Raw genomic sequence first — 17,995 nt, forward strand, 5'->3', positions numbered from 1 at the left:
TGCTTAAGATCAGATAAGGGAGGTGAGTTCACTTCTCAAGATTTTGTTGAGTATTGCAAAAATCATGGGATTAAAAGACAGTATTCTGCTGCTCGGACTCCCCAACAAAATGGGGTAGTTGAAAGAAAAAATAGAACTGTAAAAGAAATGGCAAGAGCTATGCTTAATGAATCTAATCTGTCTGATAAATATTGGAAAGAAGCTGTTCATACAGCTATATATATTTTAAATAGAGTACAAATCAGAATAAGAACAACTTACACTCCTTATGAACTATGGTATGGAAAAACAACATCTGTCAAGCATTTTAGAATCTTTGGTTGTCAGTGTTTTATCAAAAATGATTTTGAAAATCTTGATAGCTTTCATGCTAAATCTGATGAAGGAATTTTCTTAGGTTATTCTTCAAACAGCAAAGCATATAAGTGTTTTAATAAACGCTTGAATAAAATTGTTGAATCTGTTAATGTAGTTTTCAATGAAAATCAGAATGTGATGAAAAATTAGATTCAAGATGATGATGAGGAATCTAATTTAGAAGTTGGCAATGCCTCAACATCAAAGGAACCAGTCATGACCAAAGAAGATGAAACTAGCTCAGGTAACCAAGAGGAAGTTCCTAACTTTAAGGAAGACATACCTCAGAAAACACCTTCCAAGATAATTGCTAAACGACATCCTGATACACTTGTGATTGGTGATAAAGATGCTGGTATAATAACTCGTAGAAAGGCAAAACAAATAGAACAAGCTCAGATGGCTGAGCACTTTTGTCTTTTAACAGATTTTGAACCACAAAATGTTTCTGAAGCCCTAAATGATCAATCCTGGTTAAATGCAATGAAAGATGAAATTAATCAAATTGAGAAAAATAAAACATGGGAACTTGTTCCTCGTCTAGATGACAAAAATGTAATTGGAGGAAAATGGATTTTCAGAAATAAGTTAGATGAATCAAGAAAAGTTATTAGAAACAAAGCTAGATTTGTGTGCAAAGGGTATGCTCAACAAGAAGGGATAGATTTTGGGGAAACGTTTGCTCTTGTAGTTCGTTTAGAATCCATTAGAATGTTTCTTGCTTATGCCTCATTTAAGGATTTTATAGTGTACCAGATGGATGTTAAAACTGCATTTCTGAATGGATATCTAGAAGAAGAGGTTTATATGGAGCAACTAGAAGGTTTTGAATCTTCTGAATATACAGATCATGTTTACAGATTAAAGAAAGCACTTTATGGCCTAAAACAAGCACCACGTGTTTGGTACTCTAGACTTGATTCACATTTGATTTCTAAAGGTTTTACTAAAGGCAATGTTGACAGTACATTATATACTAAAGTTGTTAGCAATGATCTTCTAGCTATTGAAATCTACGTAGATGATATCATATTTGGATCCACAAATGATGAATTATCACAGAGTTTTTCAACTATTATGAAATCTAAATTTGAAATGTCAATGCTGGGACCTTTATCTTTTTTCTTGGGTATCCAAGTATCACAACTAGAACATGGACTTTTTATTTCACAAACTAAATATGCAAAAGAGATGTTAAAAAGATTTCAGATGGACCAGTGTACTCATGTTGGTACACCTATGGAAACTGGGTGTAAGTTGGTTAAGGTTGATGATTCTCCACTTGTTGATCAAAGTAAATATCGGTCTATGGTAGGAAGCTTGCTCTATCTCACTGCTTCTAGACTTGACTTAATGCAAGCGGTTTGTTTGGTCTCACATTATCAGTCTGCTCCTAGACAATCTCATTTAAATGTAGTAACAAGAATTTTTAAATACATCCAAGGTACTCTGGATTTTGGTTTATGGTATCCAAAACATGGTGATTTTACATTGATAGGGTATACTGATGCTGACTGGGGAGGTTGTATTGATGATCAACATAGTACTAGTGGTGCAGCTTTCTTCCTTGGTGACCGGCTGGTTTCTTGGCACAGCAAGAAGCAAGACTGTGTCACTCTATCCACAGCTGAATCTGAGTATATTGCTACCACAGCTTGCTATACTCAAATGCTTTGGATGTCTTATCAGTTGGCAGATCTGGGTGTTGTGATATCCAAACCTATGACTATATTCTGTGACAATACCAGTGCTATTCAAATTTCAAAAAATCCTGTGATGCATTCCCGTACCAAACATGTTGCACTTAAATTACAGTTTTTACGTGATCAAGTGACTGCAAATGAAATCATTCTTGTTCATGTGTCCTCCCAGGCACAAGTTGCAGACATTTTTACCAAAGCTTTACCAAAGGATACATTCATGCGGTTGCGTGATCGTTTGGGAGTTTACTCTCAATCCTTTATTTCAACTTAATTTCTTCAGTATGGGGGAGCTTCTCACCATGCTCCCACCTAGGCCCTCTTTGTCCTTGCTGACAAAAAGGGGGAGAATATCTTGGTTCTATTGCTGTTTATGATGGTTCTATTGCTGCATGAGATTGCTGTTTATGATGGTTCTATTGCTACATGAGATGGTGTTCATGATGGTTCTATTGCTTATTCCCATTGTTTCAGATTTACACAGTTCAATGATATCTTGGTTCCCTGATTCTGATTCCTGACAATGATTTTTTGGTCATCAGTTTGATTTTCAATTATTTTGGCAATATAGTTTGCACTTGTACGTTAATTTGTTTCAGCATGTCAGAAGTGCTTCTGGTTCACTTAATAATTTGATGAGTACTTGATTCTCAAGTTTGGATTACACGATATGGTTGATATACTTCTATCCCTCTGTTCAATGGTGGTTATGTTTTTGCCATCAAGGACAAAGGGGGAGTTTGTTGACTTTTCTATTTTGTCCTTGATGACAAGGTATATTCGATGACAGCTTATGGGTTTCTTATTTTCCACGCCATGTTAATCACTTCGGTCTTTAACTCACATTTGCATTATGGTTGAGTTTGCCTTGAGTCAGTTTACTCACGTGGCTGGCATTATGAGCTTCTTCCGGATGTCAAAAAGGAATTTATTTTGTTTTGGGATATTTTGAAAGCACCAGTTCGTTGAAGCCAGTGTTGTTTTTATCACTCTCAGCTGCACTTGCTCTGTGATTTGAAACAGGGAGAATGTTTTTGGGTTTCTTCTATTTCTTGCTCCCGTTCTTTCTCTGGGCATTGATAGGCTTCCTAAACAAAAATGCATACTGCTTCGGTTAGATCTCTGATCATACTCGCTGCTGGTAATCTTACCATTCATTTACTCACAGGTATGCACAGTAAATTTTTTTTGAAGAAATATGATGAAAATCGAAAGGAAATATGAGGCAAGTGTTTTTCTTCTTTGGTTTAGTTGCAGATAAATTTTTGTTCTTCCCTAATCTTCTGGCATTGTAAAGTTTAGTAACTGTTTTATTGTTTTAAACAATTTATCAAATCGTTAAGGGTTTGTTACAGTTTCAAAGGTAGTTAGTGAAATTATGTTGAAGATTCTTGTTAACACTTTATGGGTTTGTTACCATGATTATTTCAAGGGTTTTTACAGGATTTTTTGGAAATCATTTTCGAGATTTATTAAACCAGTTTTAACGACTGTTCAGTTGGTTACCCTATACGAGGGTTTCTTTAGAAGATCTTATCAGTTGGATAAGCGTTATTGAGAAGTAGATATTTAATTAAAAAACCCTACATGGGTTGTGGTCTGTTAAATGAAATCAAAATCAGTTTTTGGGTAACTGTCTGATTCTGTTAATGTTTCGAGTACATTTACATGTATGTGTCTCTTTTAAAAGTTAGGGATATATATATGTGAATGTAGGAGAAGCCACAGTGCATTGTTTTTGAGAAAAAAAAGAAAAGTTGTATTATATATTGAGATCTCTGTTGTTGGCGAACTCACTGAATATCATACTTTTGTGTTGTAATAAAGGTTCATGATACAACAATTTCAGAAGAGATTGAAAATATGTCATCATGAATCCACTCAGAAACTATTGAAAAGGGTAGGGGTTGAAGCTCCTTGCAGCAGGGCTGCTAAATTGGATGTATTGGTTGGTGGTTAAAATTAATAAAATGATTGGAGTGTTTTTTCCCTATGATGAAATCTAATTGGATTTCGAGGGTTTTCACTCAGCACAAAAAAAACTGTGTCATTGTGTTGGTTTCTCAATTATGTTTAGTTCTCTGATACACTAATTTCATGTTCCCTTAAGTTCCTTTCACAGTCACATGTTGATGCAAGCTTTTCAAATGGACTCTTAGTTTTCAGTTTTTGTGATCATCTTAGAACTGTTCTTTTAAGTTTAAATGATTTAGTGTACTCTGATTCACCCCCTCCCCCTCTCAGAGTACTCGTTACTTCCAACAACATTCTGTGCATATCCTGCAATCGTAGCATTCTAGAAGATTAGGTTTCTGTGCATATCCTACAAACAGTTTAGATGCGTTGTCTATTCTTCCACCTTTTGCAAAAATGTCTACAAGAGGATTTCCTGAGGGATGCCCAAACCCTATTCCAAAGATGCCATTTTTGGCATAGGCCGGGAGTACGCATGAAAACTGTTTGGTCTGAATAGATTTTTGTCACATATGAACATAATATGGACAGTAGGATAAAACGATTCAAAAAAATTTAAAATTTGCATGGGCTTGAAAGCCAACAGAAATGGAGATGGTGAACGACAAATGAGACGGTTGAAGAGGGCACACCAGCACCTAAGCACGGTCAGCGCTTAGCACTTAATGTGTGCTGTTTAAGCCAGCCTAACATTTTCACCTTATAATCCTATTCCCATCCTTTGTATTTTTCAGGCCTAACCCAAACTTCCATTTCTTCAGCGCTTATAATCCTATTCCCATCTTCTGTATTTTTTATCCCTAACCTTCCTCCACCATGAATCTTCAATTGAGGCACATGAACTTCCATGTTAGTCGGGGAACACAAAAATTCCGTGAAGTTTCTAGCCCTTTGGGACTCCCCTACTACGCAGTTTGGAATAAGAGCGGCCCGGAGGCTGGAAGCATGGGTGAAAGGATCCTCATCGACCTGTGTAATGATTTTGTGCCAGGACTCAGTCAACACAAATGCAATGGAGATTCTGTGGGAGGCAAGCTTTAAAGCGAGGTGCATCATGGGATTCAAATGGCCCCGTCCGGGATATGGAATAACTAACGCATGAGCTGCCATTATTTTGCTTTCCTTTTTAAACTAGAAATAAACCAGAGCTTGATCTGAAACACAGACAATAAAAATTAAATCAAAAATTAAATAAGAACTTTACAAGTATTTCACAACATTGATAAACTTTAAAATCACCACCAATTTATTTTTGTGTCATAGGGTCAAACATGACAAGCGCAAGCACCTACAAGATCAAACAACAAACAAAACACCTTCTCCAAATGAGAGTTACACAAAAGAATGTTATTTTACTCAAAAACAAATAATACAAAATGAATTACAATTGTACATTGAGATATTTGTAAAGAAAGCATAGAGCTAAATTTAGGAGAACTCAAGTGCAAGCATGAAGAGCTAAATAAAGCTCAACTCTAAATAAAACTCAACTATAGCTAAATTAGAAGCAAGCAGTCCTAAGTGAACTTAAGGAAAAAAACAAAAAGCATAACTAGTTGTAAAAAATAAATTAATAGCTAAATATGCTCTAACAGTTTTCAAATAGCATTTTTGGTGAGTCTTCAAATTCTCATCAAGTGTTTGTTGTTTTTAATTTAAATTATTAGAAATAAAATTAAAGGAGTTCCAAATGGTCCTACTACTCTTTCTTTTTGAATTTAGAATGTATATAATTAGTTTTGTAAAAATTAATGAATTTAAAAAAAATATCATTATAATTTCAATTTTTTTGGTAATTGCTTAGAATTAGAATTTGACAATGTAGAATGGTTGTTGTCGATATTTAGAAGGAAATGACACTTCTCATTTTTTAGGTTTCAGGAATTTTGAAAATGGTGAACTTTGAAGGTATTTTGAAAAAGTTTTAGTTTTAATTGTAATTTAGTTTTGGAAAATTTGAATTCAAAAGGAAAAATCTATTGATCTATTTTAAGAAAATTATAATCCTCTTAATAATATAATTTAGTGAAGATCATTTTAATAACTATTTTTTCAAATTTCTGAAATAATATTATGGTATTTTTTTATGTATTGTTTTGTGTGCCACTCTTTCTTTTTACAAGTTTTGATGAGTTTAGAATCAAAGTAATATTTATTTGTAATGAAGTGCATCCCATTATGTCCGTGATCCAAAGTTGCTCGCTACAAATCACATTGGAGGGTTTGTTAGTCAAGTGAAAACTAATGAAATATGAGAGTTAAAATTAATCAAGATAATAGATGCTCCATAATGCATTGAGTGCCTATATAGGCACAAGGATAAGTGTGGAAGGCATGTTGGCCCTGCAGGTTGTTAGCATATTATATTTTTGAATAGTTATATAGTTAGTTGACTGAACTATTATGTGGTTCTTAAGTGTTAACTATCATTCTTCTCTATATAAATGTAATTCCTCTTCTTCATATGGTATTAGAGAATATTTTTTTGTTCTTGTGAAATGATGGTGGATAAAGTCTACAATGGTTGGCAAGTGTTGTGTAGATAATTCAACACAGTATATATAAATTTTTATTGAGATATATATATATATATATATATATATTTCTTCTAAGGTATGCAATAGAGATATGCACAAGGGATGCGTTGATGGAATTTTGAAGGAGATCTAGTGGAGTGAGGATTTTATTTGAAGTTGTCTTTGTGTTACAAGTTTCTTGATGTATTTTTTTTTCTATTTATGTGTCTTATACAATCTAAGTGTAAAAAATCATTGATATCTATTGAATGTTGGTTCCTTGTACAATTGTCATGATAGCAAAAAATGTTATAGGGATTATCCCAAGATTATCTTAATTGCATTGCAATGAACTTATCTAGTATCATCCATGAAACAACTATGGATTCTGACTACTAGCTTGGAAAATATTTGGTCTAGTAAAAATAATATGTAATTGGTCACTATTCATCTTATAATATATGCAATGATCTAATTTGAATCTCATAAATATCAAGCCTAACAAAAGAAAAATCTACCTTCACACCTAATTTCATATTGTCTAGATGAAAGGCTACATTAATAGATATTAAGAATTTAATAGATGCTAAATTAGCAACTAGAGAAAAATATGGCTATAATAATTATCCTCAATCTGATGGTATCCCTTCATAGCTAGTCTAGATTTATTCTTCTCAACATTGCCATCTAAAAGCAATCTTCCTTCTAAACAATCATTTACAAAGGGTAGGTTTATGAGCATGAAACATAGGCTAACATTGTTTACTATAACCATCTTCTCATTCATTTCTACTCTTGAAGACTCATAATCATCCATACCCAATGCCTTGATGTTCACAATTCTAAAATCATTCATATGCACAATCAAAGAAAAGAAAAATCTTGAATTTGGAGGTTAATACCTATTCAGTTATTGTCTATGTTGAATGGACCTCCTCAAAAGATGAAGTGGTGGTTCTACCTCATCTTTGAAAGTATCTAAAATATTTGAGATCTCCACCTCTTAAAGTCCTTTACGAGATTATTGTTCAACTTTTTTGTTCTTTGGGGTTAGTTGAACCATGTAATTATTCTTATCCTCATTGATATACAAAGATATAAGAGAAATATTAGTCTCTCTAAGATAACATTTATATTGTATATAACTCTCTTAACCACGTGATTCAAAAGTTTGTAACCTTTCACACTAGCACCATAATAGATGAATATGCACTTAACTACCTTGTTTTTGTAGTTATGACCACCTCTTCTTAGGCACATGAGCAAATGCCTCACAAAAAGTCAAGATGTTTCAATGAAGATTTTTTTCATAATAAAGCCTCCGAAGGACTCTTTCTGGCAAGAATCAAAGTGGGAAACATATTAATTAGTTAACAAGTGAAACTAACCAAATCTTCCTAGAACATCTATTCCATACTCCTTTTCATTTCCATAAACATCTTTCTCATTCTCTCTAGAACTCCATTCTACTAAGGAGTATATGGTGTTTAATTATAAATATCTATATCCCTATTCCTTATATAACCTATTAAAATTTGCTAAAAATAAATTCATCTCAATTGTTAGTTCTTAAAACCCTTATCTTCCTACATGTTTTTTTTTATAAGAACCTAAAACTCTCCAATATGATTAAATAATTCAAGTTTAATTCTAAGATAATACATCTATGTCCTTCTAAAGTAATCATATATGAAAGATACATAATGCAAAAATCAATAAAAAGAAAAAACCATAATACTAATCATTATAATGAATTATTTTCCAGATCCCAAAAATATTTATAAGAAATTTAGTAAAACGGAAAGAAAATTTATTTACCATATACAAAGTCACATAATACATTAACCGAGATAGCATCAATGGCAGCTTGGGCTATCACTATTTACCAGCCACTAAAACGACAAGTATTCAAGACCCTATACAATAGGTTTTTGTTTTTTATGTTGAAAGAGACCCTATACAATTGTGCATAAAGTAGTCCACAGGGTGAGTCGTAATCGAGTTGTAAATTCAGACAAAAAGATCCATCTGAGCTCTATATTCCTGCAGCTATCATGTCAAGTAAAAGCATTTGATAATGAGGCAATTTATCAGATTAGCTTCAATCTATTAACCAGCACTTCCAAATTAGTGGCAGACCATCCTCCTTTACTCACTTCCTCCTCCGCCACACAACTAAACCTCTCTGCTGCTCTTCTTACTCTCACACCCTCCTCCCCTTCCATCAACATTTTCACCTTGCTATCTATTTCTGCAGCGCTTATAACCCTTTTCCCATCCTCTGCATTTTTCAGTCCTAGCCCAAATTTCCATTCCTCCACCATGAGTCTGCAATTGGAAAACTGGTCCCCTGCAAGAGGAAACCCCAACATGGGAACACCCACTGACACACTTTTTATGACCGCATTCCACCCGCAGTGGCTCAAAAACCCTCCCACTGCAAGATGTCTCAGAAACTCCGCCTGCCTAAACCAGGCTGCGATTAAGCCCCATCCTTCACATTCGTCTATAAATCCAGGGGGTAACATGCCCCAGAAATGATTCGCGTCATTATCTGGATGAAGAGACCAGAGAAAATAGCAACCACTCTTCATGAGACCATCTGCCATTTCCCTTACTTGGGCTCTAGCCGCATTATGGATACTGCCGAGGGAAACATAGATAATCGACCGGGCCAGTTTGGAATCGAGCCATTCACTGCACTCCATGTCGAGCTGCGAAGAGGAACCCATGTTTAAAGGACCCACACAGTGTACGGGTTTCTTGTGGCGCAGTGTCTCAACTGCTTTGCAATCCAAGGCGTAAAACGAATTCACCACAATCCAATCTGCTGTCCTCACATTCGCATATACACTCTACTATTTCATTGCCCAAAGGGGACGGGGACGGAGGGATTAGACGTACCGGAATGTCCGTCAGTTGTAACGAAGGCGACCCGACAATATAATCTTTCCACCCGTCTAACCCTACAACCAAACAACCAAATTTCTCTTCCCACCAAGCTTGCAATTGCCAAACTGTAATCAATAGTTCTAGTTTTTCTTTCTCACATATGTTAGTTTAAAAACGAGCAGAGAAAACACATAATAATGAACAGAAAACAGCAGAAAGAATAATAGACACAACAAAGAACTCAAGACACAAGATTAACGTGGTTCACCACTAAGTGGCTACGTCCACTAGAAATGCAAGGAGAATTCTTATTAACCAATATCCAATTACACAGTACATCATGTATGGGCTGCACACAACCATTTATATAAACATATCAAATATGAAATGAAGAGTCTTCTGGGGAAGACAAACAACTATGTGACTGTTGGGCTTCATATACCCAACAATCTCCCACGTGAAATCCAATCGGCACAACCTATAACGTTCCCTGCATCTCCATTCCAAGGCTCATACTACAACTAGCTCTTGAGAAGATTTTAATATCGCCAAACTCTGTTCATGAACAGTGTGAATTAATCTTCTCCAAGTCAGATCAGAGTTAGAAACATATTCTCTAACTACTTCATCCGGTAATCCATAATCAGGAACACTACTATCAATAGATGCATAATACACTCCTCCATCAAAGTCTCTTGTTTTTGTGCTCCCCCGTAATAGAATATCTAGAAGATCACCTTTATCAGATTTTAATACCCAAATATAAAACTCTTGTACAGGTGTGAATAGCCTACAAATATCACTCCTAATTCTCACGATTGCCTCACTGAATGAATTTGTTGTATTTTATGCAAAAACTTGTGCAGTACCTGCAATCAATGCATTCCACTTTGCCTCCACTGTTGCAATCTGCAACAATAAATCATCACTTTTGCAATCTGCCTGTTCTTCTTCAGGGTCATCCTCACTCGCTAGATTCGAGACTACATCCTCCTCACCTCGGGAGGCATCCTCCTCATCATGGAAGGGAAACAAACTAGTCTCTTCTGCAAACAGCGAATACAACAAACCCTTTTCTTCTTCAGCCAAAGTCTCCTTCTTTTTCCAACCATCCCACTAATGACATTTGGTTTCAACCTCCACTTGGAAATCACTCTCTATCGAGTCTAGACTACCAAGAAATTTTTCGATGACTGATTTGGCCTCATCATCTGAAACTTCAGCCTGTTTATTGATAACATAAAAGCACCCAACTCCAGGATCAACTATCCAATCAGATCCCATCTTTGCTCAAGCCAACCGTGGCTCTGATACCAATTGTTAGTTTAAAAACGAACAGAGAAAACACATAATAATGATTAGAAAATAGCAAAAAGAATAATAGACACAACAAAGAACTCAAGACACAAGATTAACATGGTTCACCACTAAGTGGCTACGTCCACTAGAAACACAAGGAGAATTCTTATTAACCAATATCCAGTTACACAGTACATCATGTATGGGCTGCACACAGCCATTTATATAAACATATCAAATATGAAATGAAGAGTCTTCTGGAGAAGACAAACAACCATGTGACTGTTGGGCTTCATATACCCAACAACATAGCCAAGTCTAAATGATAAAAGATGGAAAAACTTGTGACAGACATTGGACACAGCGAGACAGACTGGAGAGCACGTCTTTTAGCAAAAGGAACCACCCATGATACATGTTGCGGGTGTTCCCGAGAGATTGAGATTAGTTAGGAGTTGAGCCACATGAGCTTCCATGTCAGAAAGAGAGTGAAGAAAGGCCACCATGTCAGCCCACCTTTGTGACTCATCCACCATGCAGTCTAGAATGAGGACGACCTGGAGGTTTGGTGCTTCGCTGAAAGGATTCTCAATATCCTTCTGGGTAATGATTTTGTGCCATAACTCAGTCAGCACAAATGTAACGAAGATTCCTTGAGAGGCAAGCTTTCTGGCGAGGTGCATCATTGGATTTACATGGCCTCGCTCGGGGAATGGAACAACCACCGCATGAGCTGCCATTATTTTGGGTTGGATATTTTAGATCTGAAACTGTTAGGAGAAAGTGGTGTGTAAAGAAGTGGAATTTCAGACTTGTATGTGGTCTGAGGAAGCTAGTTTGACTTTTATTTTACTTTTGAACTTTACACCTAGTGAATCACAATGGTAACTTTTGAAAATAAAAAGCAGATATACTGTAGTTTTATGCACACCTGAATTTCTTGTGAAAACGCCAAAACTGAATATAATATAAGCCAAACTTGTATTTATCAAATGTCGAGTGGATCGACCATGATAAGACCGATGAGGGAAAGAGGTGCTGAAATTTTGTTTTAAACAAATATTCTATGACGTTGTTATTGCAACTACTTTGCATGTTTTTTTTTAAAAATTTTAACTTGTTGAAGGAAAGGCCTTTTGTTTTCATTTTCTATTGAAAAAGAATGTATGTTTCACTTTACAACTCACTCAAATATAAAATGATACGTACTTCCACTCCTTTTCAAAATTTGAAATTATGATATGAATTGTTAATTTTTTAGTTAACTAAATATATGTTTATGTTTGTGTGATTTGATGTTACGTATTAAATTTTTTAAAGGAAAATTATTTCTATTCATTTCACATCTTCACATCTATCAAGAATCTTGTCATAATAGAATATTAAAGAAACAAATATTGGTTAAACATTTCAATTGTATACACTAAAAGGAAAACTAAATCTACAAACATTATCCTACAAAGATTGTTTGATGTCTTTCAGTCTTTGAATACATTTATTGTGCTTGACACCTAACATGACTTATCTTCTTATGACCCAATGAAAATTGATTATATTAATAAAGTTTTCTAAACTTTCATCCTAATGTAAAGAACACAAGACTTACAAATTTTGGGCTATAAAATAGAAAAACTTATTTTTCGGGAAAGAGGTTGTTTTGGGTAGTAGTTTTTTAGCTAGATCATGAGTAGTTCCTTAATCATGAGGATATAGACCATTTTGAGTTCAATTATGTAAGAAAGTGCTCAATAAAAATTCTCGATCTGAAGTTTGGACATCTGCATGTCAAGCTTCCCATATTAAAATATAAAAAATATATAAGATATAGAAAAGAGTTATAAGAAGTTAAACTTGTTGACTAGACACATAATAAGACATCTTTTAATAGAGTTAAACAACCCAAAACATACCATTTATGGTGTTGAATGGATTACAATGAATTTATGAAAGGTGGAAGCAATATACTATTTTTAGTTTGTGAATTTCTCTTAGTATTTGCCGATCAAAATTTCTTACTGAAGATTTTGGTGCCATTGTTCAACGCATTTGAAACTAGCCTTCCATATTAGATTTTAAGTTCTTATACTTTGATTATGCATGGAATAAATTTTTTATTTAAAGTGAAAGATAGATTTCCACTCACAATCTACGCTAGGCCTAGACTTCTATAACAACAAATATTGGCATCATCTTTAACACCCTCTTTAAGATAGATGTTTATTAAAGTATGCTCCCATTTTTTTGTTTGACTATCTTGTTCCTAGTAATTATTATTATGCTAAATCTACCATCATACTCAAGTTTTCATCTAGTATATATTTTTTTTCTCGATAACCCCACAAAATTCTCATTATATATTGAATTATCATCACAACAAATTTTATTAAATATTTATAATTCCTTTTATGAGATTTTGAAGCCAAAAACAAAGAGCTAAGATCTTTTTGAGGCATTCGTTTAAACAATTCACATTTAATCTCTATGCTTCCACATTTTGTATAAATATATACTAGAGTAGTTGTAGCTATAACATATATTTTGATAAGTTTCTATTCTAGAACTCCCATGTTTATACAAGCAAATAAGATGATAGTAAAATTTATAAATTTGGGTTGACATTTGTCAATTGTATTTGGTTAATATATCGTAATGTTATTTTAAAAAAAAATTATACATGTTCTAGAATCATAAAATTATGAAACCACATTTCTTTGAGCCATTTTGTCAAACACTACCTTATCTATGCTTCCACATTTCACATAATGTCTATCAAAACATTTCCAACTACAATATCTAACAAAAATCTCCCTTCCATTAAGTTTTTATGGGCGTTTATACCCCATTCAAAAAATGTCCATTTTAGCACGCATAGGAAAGATGTTGGCAAAGGTTATGAAATTTAGTTTCTTGTATTCTAATTAATAACTATGCTCTACTTGTAAATGAAGTAAAATGAAAATTAATCCGTTCTATCAATAGACACTTGGTTTGTTGGTGGAGTTGAATAGTTTGAAATGAGTTCATTAGAAATTAAGTCTTACTAAATGCAATATCCCAACATCATTAGAGATGAACCCACTTTGATGAAATAGATACCAAGCCTATCTATTTAGTGTGAAACCCTCCAAGAAAAAGAAAAAAATCCTCCATTTACTTAGAGAATCAAATACGAATGCCAGAGGACTAATACAATTCAACTTTAGTTCGTGTTTGATGTGATAAAGTTAGATTATCATTTTAGGAACCATCTTTGGTAGTTAATACACACAGATATTGAGATCATAATCAAGACGATGGCTAAGTTAAAGTTTCTCATCTCTGTCTGTGATGGCTGTAAACAATTATTCCTTTATTCCCCTGTTTTTGATTTTAAAAAAATTAAAATTTCAGACATTTTAGCTAGAAATTTGCTGGAAGCTGATAACATATTACAATTAAAAGCTGATTTAGAAGGTTCACTTGGATCTGTATGGAATTTGAAAGGAATTTTGGCTTGGAATGCTGACTATTACATTTTTCGCAATACAGAAATCATTTAGAGTCCTTCATGTCTGGATCGTTGTGCTTTGAAGCAGATTGGCCTTGACGGATACGGATCGTTGTATGGGGTCGTGATCTAATTTGTCTGAAAAAGAATAAGGAGATAGTAAATTACCGATCCAATTGAATTTAGATTGAATTTAAAGCCGAAAATAACAGAGATTCCAATCATAGCAGCTGGAACTAAAGCTACAAGTACCCACTAAAACAAGAAGAATTTGATGAATACACAACTGTGTAAAGCCGCCCACACCAGAGAGAAAGAGAAAAAAGAGAGTCGTAATCCATTGTATAATTTAAGTCAAAACAATCGATCGGGGCTCTATAAAACTCACGCAGATATCATGTTCACTAAAAAATATTTGACAAATATGCCTAAAAGTGAGGCATAAAATACTATTGGAATTCGATTTATCAAATTACTTTCAGCCTATTCACCAGCACTTCCAAATTAGTTGCAGACCGTCCTCCTTTACTCACTTCCTCCTCTACCATATCCCTAAATATCTCTGCTGCTCTTCTTACTCTCACACCCTCCTCCCCTTCCATCAACATTTTCACCTTGCTGTCTATTTCCTCAGCGCTTATATCCTATTCCCATCCTCTGTATTTTTCAAGCCTAACCCAAACTTCCATTCCTCCACCATGAATCTGCAATTGAAAACCTGGTCCGCTACAAGAGGAAATCCCAACATGGGAACACCCGCTGAGACACTTTCCATGACCGCATTCCACCCGCAGTGGCTCAAAAACCCTCCTACGGCAGGATGTTTCAGAACCTCCGCCTGCCTGTACCAGGGCGCAATTAACCCCCACCCTTTACATTCCTCCAAAAATCCAATCGGCAACATCTCCGAGACATGATCCGCCTCTCTATCTCGACGCAGCGTCCACAGAAAATAGCACCCGCTCTTCATGAGACCGTCTGCTATTTCCCTTACCCTAGATCTTTCCATGTTCATGAAGCTGCCGAAGGAAACATAGATAACCGACCGCGCCGGTTTGGAATCCAGCCATTCATTTACAGGATGTGTAAGCTAGAGGCGTCTAAGCTTACAATTGATCTCTCTAATGGAGCTCGATCTGATGTAGCTTTACGGGAAGTATTTCATTGTGCATTCAATGCAAATACCCCTAAACTAATGATTGTGACCAATAATACCACCATTATCACTATAGAACATTTAGTGATTTAATATTATGAAATCAAGAATTCTAATACGAGATTAAGTTGTTTGAAAGACCTAATTATAAATCAAAATCCATTTGTAATGCAAATTCTTCAAAATATGAGAAATAATCATCGAAACCTTAGTCTTTGTTGAAGAATCATGAAAGTCAAATTTGTACATGATAGATTAGGGACATTCTTATAATAATGGATGCAATGAATGTTTAAAAGTGAAAATCATCGATATATAAGAAGAAATATTATGCAAAAGGTTTGAGGAACGAATTTTTAACTTTTCACAACTATAAAACACTCACATGTTCTATGGTTACAAAACATATTTCATATTTTGTAAGCCACTAAAAGTGCCTGTGTTATGTGATTTTCTATATAACACGAGCATCTTATTGATAGAATTGTCCATTTGGCCTCTTTTTTGGTATACCATTTCAATGCATTTACTTGATAATTGCTACTCTCATGGTTTATAGATGCTATAATTTTTCTAAGGGTAAAAAATTCAAGAGATGGAGCTATCACACAATATCTTGTTCATTGGAGAATCCTACTTGTACAAACGCTATCACATGGGAAAAATCAAGAATTTTGAAACATTTAAATTTTAAGCTAAGTTTTTGGATTCAACTGTGTATATTTTGTTTGCGATATGTTTCGGATCACACTCCATGATCCATCATCAGGATGAAGTGTGATCTAAAATGTTGATGCAAACAAAATATACAAAGTTGAATAAAAAAACTTAGCTTAATTTTCATCATGAACTGTGGAAATTTACTATCTTTGACATTTAAGTTTATTATTTGAGGGAAAGTGATATTTAGGATTGGCAGACGTGTAATGTCCAATTTTTCATTAATTTATATTTATGGACCAAAGGCCTATTTCCCACTTTTGTGAGACCTTCCTTGGTCAAGATTTGCATATATGTTCTCCCTCTTCATTCTACATGTGGCAATTGGGTTCAAAAATCTCTATGCATGTATATATATTCAATAATGTGTGTGCAAGTTTTCAAAGTTTCATAGTTTTCCATCCTATCATTCCTTTCATCCAAATTCTACCCTTTTCATTATTATCAAAACATCAAAATTTATCATCCCAATTCCCAACATTCCTTTCCTACCAACTCCACCTTTCTCCTTATTCATGTGGCTCCAATATCAAGCTTTCCCTTCAGTACTAGCATCCCTTTCTTTTAATCCTAACTCTTTTTTTCACTTTTGTTAGAAACATTTCTTACCATCATACCTTTAATCCAAACTAGAACTCCCCAATACAGACACTAGGTTACAAACTTTTTGTATGGTAGCCCCAAACTCTGATCATTAATATGTTATACTACATCACCCCATTAGGATCATAGGTTTTGATATACAATTTTATTTTAGTACCAATTATGGTATATGCTTAAATTTCAAACTTCAACATCTAAGATTAGTTATCAACAAAGATTAGGAAAATATGAGACCTCTAAGATTGAGAATGGGTCAAGCTGAGAGTGATTCGTGGTAGAGATATGGGAGGTACAATTTTAGCAAAATACAATTCTGGATGTATTCTCTAATTTATAATATATGACAACCTTTTGTATGGAAACCCCAAACTTTGATCATTAATATGTTATACTACATCACCCCATTAGGATCATAGGTTTTGATATACAATTTTAGATTAGTTATCAACAAAGATTAGGAAAATATGAGACCTCTAAGATTGAGAATGGGTCAAGCTGAGAGTGTTTCGTGGTAGAGATATGGGAGGTACAATTTTAACAAAATACAATTCTCGATGTATTCTCTAATTTAGAATATATGACAACCTTTTGTATGGCAGCCCCAAACTCTGATCATTAATATGTTATACTACATCACCCCATTAGGATCATAGGTTTTGATATACAATTTTATTTTAGCCCAAACTTTGATCTAAGATTAGTTATCAACAAAGATTAGGAAAATATGAGACCTCTAAGATTGAGAATGGGTCAAGCTGAGAGTGATTCGTGGTAGAGATATGGGAGGTACAATTTTAGCAAAATACAATTCTGGATGTATTCTCTAATTTAGAATATATGACAACCTTTTGTATGGTCACCCCAAACTCTGATCATTAATATGTTATATCACATCACCCCATTAGGATCATAGGTTTCGATATACAATTTTATTTTAGTACCAATTATGGTATATGCTTAAACTTCAAACTTCAACATCTAAGATTAGTTATCAACAAAGATTAGGAAAATATGAGACCTCTAAGATTGAAATGGGTCAAGCTGAGAGTGATTCATGGTAGAGATATGGGAGGTACAATTTTAGCAAAATACAATTCTGGATGTATTCTCTAATTTAGAATATATGACAATTTTGATTTTTGTTGATGTAGGACTGTCATGGGGTTTGGACAATCAACATCAACACCAAAAACATGTGTGTCCAATTTTGGTTTATGTATATTAGAATTGGTCTTGAATTTGTAGGCAATTTTCAAATTGATATCCCTGAACAACTTTTATATTGATTTTT

General features: G+C 34.3%; 2 protein-coding genes across 2 annotated transcripts; one reads left to right on the top strand and one right to left on the bottom strand.

The window, feature by feature from the left end:
* Positions 1-573: 573 nt before the first annotated feature.
* LOC131875033 (uncharacterized mitochondrial protein AtMg00810-like) lies at positions 574-2,331 on the top strand. The gene is made up of 3 exons (XM_059219034.1): positions 574-712; positions 1,151-2,064; positions 2,173-2,331. The coding sequence occupies exons 1-3, from the start codon at positions 574-576 to the stop codon at positions 2,329-2,331; spliced, it is 1,212 nt and encodes a 403-aa protein (XP_059075017.1).
* A 6,306-nt stretch (positions 2,332-8,637) lies between these two features.
* Positions 8,638-14,833, bottom strand: LOC131061939 (UDP-glycosyltransferase 86A1-like). The gene is made up of 4 exons (XM_057995777.2): positions 14,702-14,833; positions 14,394-14,480; positions 10,309-10,555; positions 8,638-9,377 (listed from the first exon to the last, which is right to left on the bottom strand). Exons 1-4 carry the CDS (start codon positions 14,831-14,833, stop codon positions 8,638-8,640), a joined length of 1,206 nt encoding a protein of 401 aa, XP_057851760.2.
* Between the last annotated feature and the right edge of the window lie 3,162 nt (positions 14,834-17,995).

This window comes from Cryptomeria japonica, chromosome 4, assembly GCF_030272615.1.
Source record: "Cryptomeria japonica chromosome 4, Sugi_1.0, whole genome shotgun sequence".
In the NCBI taxonomy this organism is placed as follows: Eukaryota; Viridiplantae; Streptophyta; class Pinopsida; order Cupressales; family Cupressaceae; genus Cryptomeria; species Cryptomeria japonica.

Bases quoted from the DNA above. Each gene is read 5' to 3' on its own strand.
- LOC131875033 (XM_059219034.1), top strand. From the start codon at position 574: ATGACCAAAGAAGATGAAACTAGCTCAGGTAACCAAGAGGAAGTTCCT. The intron at 713-1,150 runs GTATAATAACTC...ATGGATATCTAG, and splicing joins GATTGGTGATAAAGATGCTG to AAGAAGAGGTTTATATGGAG. The intron at 2,065-2,172 runs GTGATATCCAAA...CTTAAATTACAG, and splicing joins AGTTGGCAGATCTGGGTGTT to TTTTTACGTGATCAAGTGAC.
- LOC131061939 (XM_057995777.2), bottom strand. From the start codon at position 14,833: ATGTTGATGGAAGGGGAGGAGGGTGTGAGAGTAAGAAGAGCAGCAGAG. The intron at 10,556-14,393 runs GTAATTTACTAT...AAATGTCATTAG, and splicing joins ATCTAAATTCAATTGGATCG to TGGGATGGTTGGAAAAAGAA. The intron at 9,378-10,308 runs GTACTGCACAAG...ATGTGAGGACAG, and splicing joins GTGGAATGCATTGATTGCAG to CAGATTGGATTGTGGTGAAT.